The sequence below is a fragment of the Pseudophryne corroboree genome, chromosome 12 (assembly GCF_028390025.1).
Source record: "Pseudophryne corroboree isolate aPseCor3 chromosome 12, aPseCor3.hap2, whole genome shotgun sequence".
Taxonomy (NCBI): Eukaryota; Metazoa; Chordata; class Amphibia; order Anura; family Myobatrachidae; genus Pseudophryne; species Pseudophryne corroboree.
In genome coordinates this window covers 137362719-137369875 of record NC_086455.1, presented here as the reverse complement: position 1 = coordinate 137369875, position 7157 = coordinate 137362719, and the positions used below count along the sequence as shown (strand labels likewise).

At 42.9% G+C, this 7157-nt stretch overlaps 1 protein-coding gene across 1 annotated transcript; it reads left to right on the top strand.

Moving 5' to 3' along the window:
• Positions 1-4991: 4991 nt before the first annotated feature.
• LOC134979957 (olfactory receptor 1361-like) lies at positions 4992-5918 on the top strand. The gene has a single exon (XM_063946563.1). It carries the CDS (start codon positions 4992-4994, stop codon positions 5916-5918), a length of 927 nt encoding a protein of 308 aa, XP_063802633.1.
• Positions 5919-7157: the final 1239 nt, after the last annotated feature.

Genomic DNA, 7157 nt, shown 5'->3' with positions numbered 1-7157 from the left:
TGGACTCTCCTTGTGGATTTGGGATTTCGAAGAATGCACAGTTCTTTGCTGTGCTGCTTTTGCCAGCTTGAGTCTTTTCATTTTTCTAGCGAGAGGCTGAGTGCTTCCATCCTCATGTGAAGCTGAACCACTAGCCATGAACATAGGCCAGGGCCTCAGCCGTTCCTTGCCACTCCGTGTGGTAAATGGCATATTGGCAAGTTTACGCTTCTCCTCCGACAATTTTATTTTAGGTTTTGGAGTCCTTTTTTTTCTGATATTTGGTGTTTTGGATTTGACATGCTCTGTACTATGACATTGGGCATCGTCCTTGGCAGACGATGTTGCTGGCATTTCATCGTCTCGGCCATGACTAGTGGCAGCAGCTTCAGCACGAGGTGGAAGTGGATCTTGATCTTTCCCTAATTTTGGAACCTCAACATTTTTGTTCTCCATATTTTAATAGGCACAACTAAAAGGCACCTCAGGTAAACAATGGAGATGGATACTAGTATACAATTATGGACTGCCTGCCGACTGCAGACACAGAGGTAGCCACAGCCGTGAACTACCGTACTGTACTGTGTCTGCAGCTAATATAGACTGGTTGATAAAGAGAAGATGTCTATGTAACTATGTATGTATAAAGAAGACTGAAAAAAATCCACGGTTAGGTGGTATACAATTATGGACGGACTGCCTGCCGAGTGCAGACACAGAGGTAGCCACAGCCGTGAACTACCGTACTGTACTGTGTCTGCAGCTAATATAGACTGGTTGATAAAGAGAAGATGTCTATGTAACTATGTATGTATAAAGAAGAATGAAAAAAATCCACGGTTAGGTGGTATTACAATTATGGACGGACTGCCTGCCGAGTGCAGAGACACAGAGGTAGCCACAGCCGTGAACTACCGTACTGTGTCTGCTGCGACTGGATGATAAATGATATAAAAAATATATATATATCACTACTGCAGCAGGACAGGTATATATTATATATTATATAATGACGGACCTGCTGGACACTGTCTGTCAGCAGAATGAGTTTTATTTTTATAGAATAAAAAAAAAAAAACCACACAAGTGAAGTCACACGACGAGTGTTTAACTTTTTCAGGCAATCACAATATAAGTATACTACTAACTATACTGGTGGTCAGTGTGGTCAGGTCACTGGTCAGTCACACTGGCAGTGGCACTCCTGCAGCAAAAGTGTGCACTGTTTAATTTTAATATAATATGTACTCCTGGCTCCTGCTATAACCTATAACTGGCACTGCAGTAGTGCTCCCCAGTCTCCCCCACAATTATAAGCTGTGTGAGCTGAGCAGTCAGACAGATATATATAATATTATATATAGATAATAGATGATGCAGCACACTGGCCTGAGCCTGAGCAGTGCACACAGATATGGTATGTGACTGACTGAGTCACTGTGTGTATCGCTTTTTTCAGGCAGAGAACGGATATATTAAATAAACTGCACTGTGTGTCTGGTAGTCACTCACTATATAATATATTATGTACTCCTGGCTCCTGCTATAACCTATAACTGGCACTGCAGTAGTGCTCCCCAGTCTCCCCCACAATTATAAGCTGTGTGAGCTGAGCAGTCAGACAGATATATATAATATTATATATAGATAATAGATGATGCAGCACACTGGCCTGAGCCTGAGCAGTGCACACAGATATGGTATGTGACTGACTGAGTCACTGTGTGTATCGCTTTTTTCAGGCAGAGAACGGATATATTAAATAAACTGCACTGTGTGTCTGGTGGTCACTCACTATATAATATATTATGTACTCCTGGCTCCTGCTATAACCTATAACTGGCACTGCAGTAGTGCTCCCCAGTCTCCCCCACAATTATAAGCTGTGTGAGCTGAGCAGTCAGACAGATATATATAATATTATATATAGATAATAGATGATGCAGCACACTGGCCTGAGCCTGAGCAGTGCACACAGATATGGTATGTGACTGAGTCACTGTGTGCTGTGTATCGCTTTTTTCAGGCAGAGAACGGATTATAAAGTAAACTGCACTGTCCTCACTAGTAAACTCTCTCCACTCAGTCTCTACACTTCTACAGTAACAGTACTCCTCCTAGTCAGCTCCAGTAAATCTCTCTCAGTCTCTTATAATCTAAATGGAGAGGACGCCAGCCACGTCCTCTCCCTATCAATCTCAATGCACGTGTGAAAATGGCGGCGACACGCGGCTCCTTATATAGAATCCGAGTCTCGCGATAGAATCCGAGCCTCGCGAGAATCCGACAGCGTCATGATGACGTTCGGGCGCGCTCGGGTTAACCGAGCAAGGCGGGAAGATCCGAATCGCTCGGACCCGTGAAAAAAAACATGAAGTTCTGGCGGGTTCGGATTCAGAGAAACCGAACCCGCTCATCTCTACGTGTGACATCATGCAGCCGCCGCGGCCCACCCCCACAACGGTCCGGATACATCTCCATTGTCCAGACCGCACCCCACCAGCGGCATTTTAATGCCATTGGCATTCCTGCGACCGCCTCTGCCTGTCAATCAGGCAGAGGAAAACGCAGTTCAAAGATACTGATACCATCTCACTGGGCTCCCGGGGTGCGCACACACAGTGCAGTCACTGCGCAGGCGCACTCCACATAAAGATTCAGATTGTGATCGCTGCTCCTGCAGCAATCCAGTCTGAATTACTCCCTTAATTAGTATCTTAGTCAATATAATTAACCATCTGTGCTAAGCCTTGGACACAGAGGCGGAACTACCGGCAGTGCAGGCAGTGCACTGCACTGGGGCCCGCCTCTGTCCAGGGGCCCAAGCATGTAATGAGTCAAACTGACTCATTACATGCCGCTGTGCGCTGCAGGCAACCGCTGCCCGCAGCGCACAGCCGCCCGGAGATAGGAGCTGAGCAGCGGTACAGACGGGGGAAGGAGGAGGGAGCCGGAGGACGGAGCCGCAGCAGCGCTTTGTTACTGGTGGAGGCGCTGCTGCTGCTGCTCCTCTGCTTCCCTATAGGCTGTCTTCCGAGAACAGCCTATAGGGAAGCAGAGGGGCAGCAGCAGCAGCGCCTCCACCAGTAACAAAGCGCTGCTGCAGCTCCGTCCTCCGGCTCCCTCCTCCTCATTCTCTACTGCCCGGGAATCGTCGTCTGACGCAGCTGCACCGAGGAGCCTGAGGGTAAGTATAATTCTTCTTTCTTTCTTTCTTTCTTTCTTTCTTTCTTTCTTTCTTTCTTTCTTTCTTTCTTTCTTTCTTTCTTTCTTTCTTTCTTTTTCTTTCCTTCTTTCTTTCTTGTGCCTGCCTGCCGCAATGTGTAAAAAGGGGGGACTACCTGCCGCAATGTGTAAAAAGGGGGGACTGCCTGCCGCACTGTGTAAAAAGGGGGGACTGCCTGCCGCAATGTGTAAAAAGGGGGGACTGCCTGCCGCAATGTGTAAAAAGGGGGGACTACCTGCCGCAATGTGTAAAAAGGGGGGACTGCCTGCCGCAATGTGTAAAAAGGGGGGACTGCCTGCCGCACTGTGTAAAAAGGGGGGACTGCCTGCCGCAATGTGTAAAAAGGGGGGACTACCTGCCGCAATGTGTAAAAAGGGGGGACTGCCTGCCACTATGTGTAAAAAGGGGAATCTGCCTGCCGTAATGTGTAAAAATGGGGACGCTGTCTGCCGTAATGTGTAACAAGGGCACGCTGTCTGCCGTAATGTGTAAAAAGGGCACGCTGTCTGCCGTAATGTGTAACAAGGGCACGCGGTCTGCCGTTATGTGTAAAAAGGGGTAATCTGCCCGACGCTATGTGTAAAAATGGGGAATCTGCCTGCCGTAATGTGTAAAAAAGGGGGGCTGCCTGACGCTATGTGTAAAAATGGGGAATCTGCCTGCTGCTATGTGTAAAAAGGAGGAATCTGCCTGCCGTAATGTGTAAAAATGGGGACGCTGTCTGCCGTAATGTGTAACAAGGGCACGCTGTCTGCCGTAATGTGTAACAAGGGCACGCTGTCTACCGTAATGTGTAAAAAGGGCACGCTGTCTGCCGTAATGTGTAACAAGGGCACGCGGTCTGCCGTTATGTGTAAAAAGGGCACGCTGTCTGCCGTTATGTGTAAAAAGGGCACGCTGTCTGCTGTAATGTGTAAAAAGAGGAATCTGTTCGCTGTAAGGTGTAAAAGGGTCTCTACCTGGTGTAGTGGTGCTACTGTGCGGCGTAATTTGAATAATGGAGACTACTGTGTTGGTATTATTTTGTGGCCACACCCCTTCCCCACGAAGCCACGCCACTATGTATTTTTGCGCGCGCCTACGGCGCGCACTGCCCCCGGGGTGGACTTGGATGGGGGGGGCCCAAAGCATTTTGTCGCACCTGGGCCCACCGCTTGCTTGTTCCGCCACTGCTTGGACATATATTAAAACCTGGACCATTGACGTGCTCACTATGGGGTACATTTACTAAGCAGTGATAAGAGTGGAGAAGTGAGCCAGTGGAGAAGTTGTCCATGACAACCAATCAGCACTGAAGTAACATCTATCATTTGCATACTATAAAATTACACAGAGCTGCTGATTGGTTGATGGGGAAATTTATCCACTGGCTCACTTCTTCGTTCTTATCGCTGCTTAGTAAATGTCCCCCTGTTTTGTTTTGACAGGTTACACCACCTGTAGGATATCAGGATTCAATCAGTGGTGCCATGGAACATATTACAGTGGATTGTGACTTTATTAAGTCATTCTAAAGGGACATTGGTATTAGTTGATTTTATAGTAATGATGTATCAAAGAATCTTTATTTATTGTTTAAAATGCAGTCCTTCTATAAACTAGTTAATTTAGCCAAGGTTAATGTAATTGTAAAATAAGAAGCAGATCGTGCACTGCTGGATGAACTAGATATATTTAGAAAGCTGTAATGCATCTCATCATTTACAGCTATTTACAGAAATGTATCCACATCCCATGCAAATAATTATTTTTCATATTATTTTATTAGGTATTCAAGGCATGAACAATGGAAGAATTAAACAAAACAATGGTCAAAGAATTTATTCTGGAGGGATTTTCCAATCTCCACCAATACCAAATCTTACTTCTCATTGCTATATTATTGATGTATATTACTAGTGTGGCAGGAAACTTTGCAGTTATTGTTCTTGTTAAGACTGGACCCTCACTTCATTGCCCAATGTATTATTTTATCTCTGTATTTGCAGCTTTAGAAATATCATTTGTGTCTGTTACTGTTCCCAGACTTCTAGCTAATATGATTGTGAGTAGCAAGAAGATCTCTTTTATTGGATGTTTTGTACAATTATACATATATAGTGCCCTTGGGATAACAGAATGTTATTTGCTTGCTGTTATGGCTTTTGACAGAGATTTGGCAATTAATCATCCTTTAAGGTACTCATCAATCATGAACCATTTATTTGTTATTTTTCTGATGGTTACACCTTTCATCATCAGTTGTATCATTGCTTTATTTCCCACAATCTTCACAGCTGATTTAAAATTCTGTGGACCCAATGAAATAAATCACTTTCTCTGTGATTTGGCCTCAATACAGAAACTGGCTTGTTCTAATACCTTCATCAGTAGCATAGTGACCAGCATGGCTGCTATTTTTGCAAGCCTTACACCGTTCATCCTTATTTTAGGATTCTACATCCATATCATTATTACGATCACCAAAATAAAGAGCGTGGAAGGTAAATACAAAGCATTCTCAACCTGTTCCTCCCATATAATAGTTGCCTGTCTCTTCTATAGTACAGTCATCATTGTCTACATAAACCCAAAGGGCAGTCAGTATGATAAGTTTCTTGCTCTTATGTACACGGTCATTGTTCCTATGCTAAACCCTTTCATTTATACTTTAAGGAACAAGGATGTTAAGGAAATTCTTCTTAAGACCATGTTGCACAAATTAAAATACTGATAACTTCCTGGATTACTAATAACATCCATGACCGATGCATCTTATTTAGGGCATGATGTAGAGAATAATGTAGAGATCCATTTTAATTTAGGATGAGAATGTGCTCTCACTGGTTTGGGTGCACATTCAAGGCATTATTTTATCTGTGACTATGTGGACAAGAATCTGAGCTTTTCATCCTAGTGTGCTGGAGGGATAGGCCTTTGGTGTATCTGACTTCCATGCCTGAGATGAAATAGCTCAGACAGTCGGCAGCAACAGGAGTATCATTTTGCTCGAAGGTAGGTGAAGGACCTTGTGTGCAGGGTGCCCATCCTCCTCCAGCAACTCAGACTCCATGTACATCATTATTATTATTATTATTATTATTATTATTGTAGTAGTACTAGTAGTAGTAGTAGTAGTAGTAGTAGTAGTAGTAGTAGTAATTGGGTGCTGAGGATCCCATATAGAACTATGTAAATAAAGGATAATAATAATAATAATAATAATAATAATAATAATAATAATAATAGTAGTAGTGTAAACCTATGACTAGGTTTATATATGTGCATAATTACACATAAATTGTGTTTTTATGTTTATATTCAATTGGTTATATATGTATTTACAATTCACAAGGTAAAATATTTAATACTTTTTTTATATACTGTATATATTTTTTTTTATTGAGGTATCATCAAATGCGTTACAGGAAAAGTAAAACATACCATAAATAGCGAGATATAAGGCAGGGTGTTTCTGTACATATACGTAGAAACAACAAACAACAATCAACAAAGGATAAAACAACAAATACTACTCCTAATGTTATTGAAGCTCAAAAGGTGTCAGAACATCGGGGTAAATTTACTAAGGTGGGAGATTTTTAGAACTGGTGATGTTGCCCATGGCAACCAATCAGATTCTACTTAACATTTATCTAGCTGCTTCTGGCAGATAATAGAAATAATCTGATTGGTTGCTATGGGCAACATCACCAGTTCTAAAAATCTCCCACCTTAGTAAATTTACCCCATCGTGTGTGAACAACAACATATCAGAAATGAGCAGTACATTTCTATATAGATTATTCAAAGCCTGGAAGCAGTTAAGAAAAACAATTGGGGGTTTGCCTATAACAATTTTTGTTAGGTACCATACGGTGTTCTTTAAGCTATGGTGGAGTTGTTGCTTGACAAAGAGAGGTAGTGTATCTATATATGATTCCCACATCGTAAAAAAAACATTCCACTTACT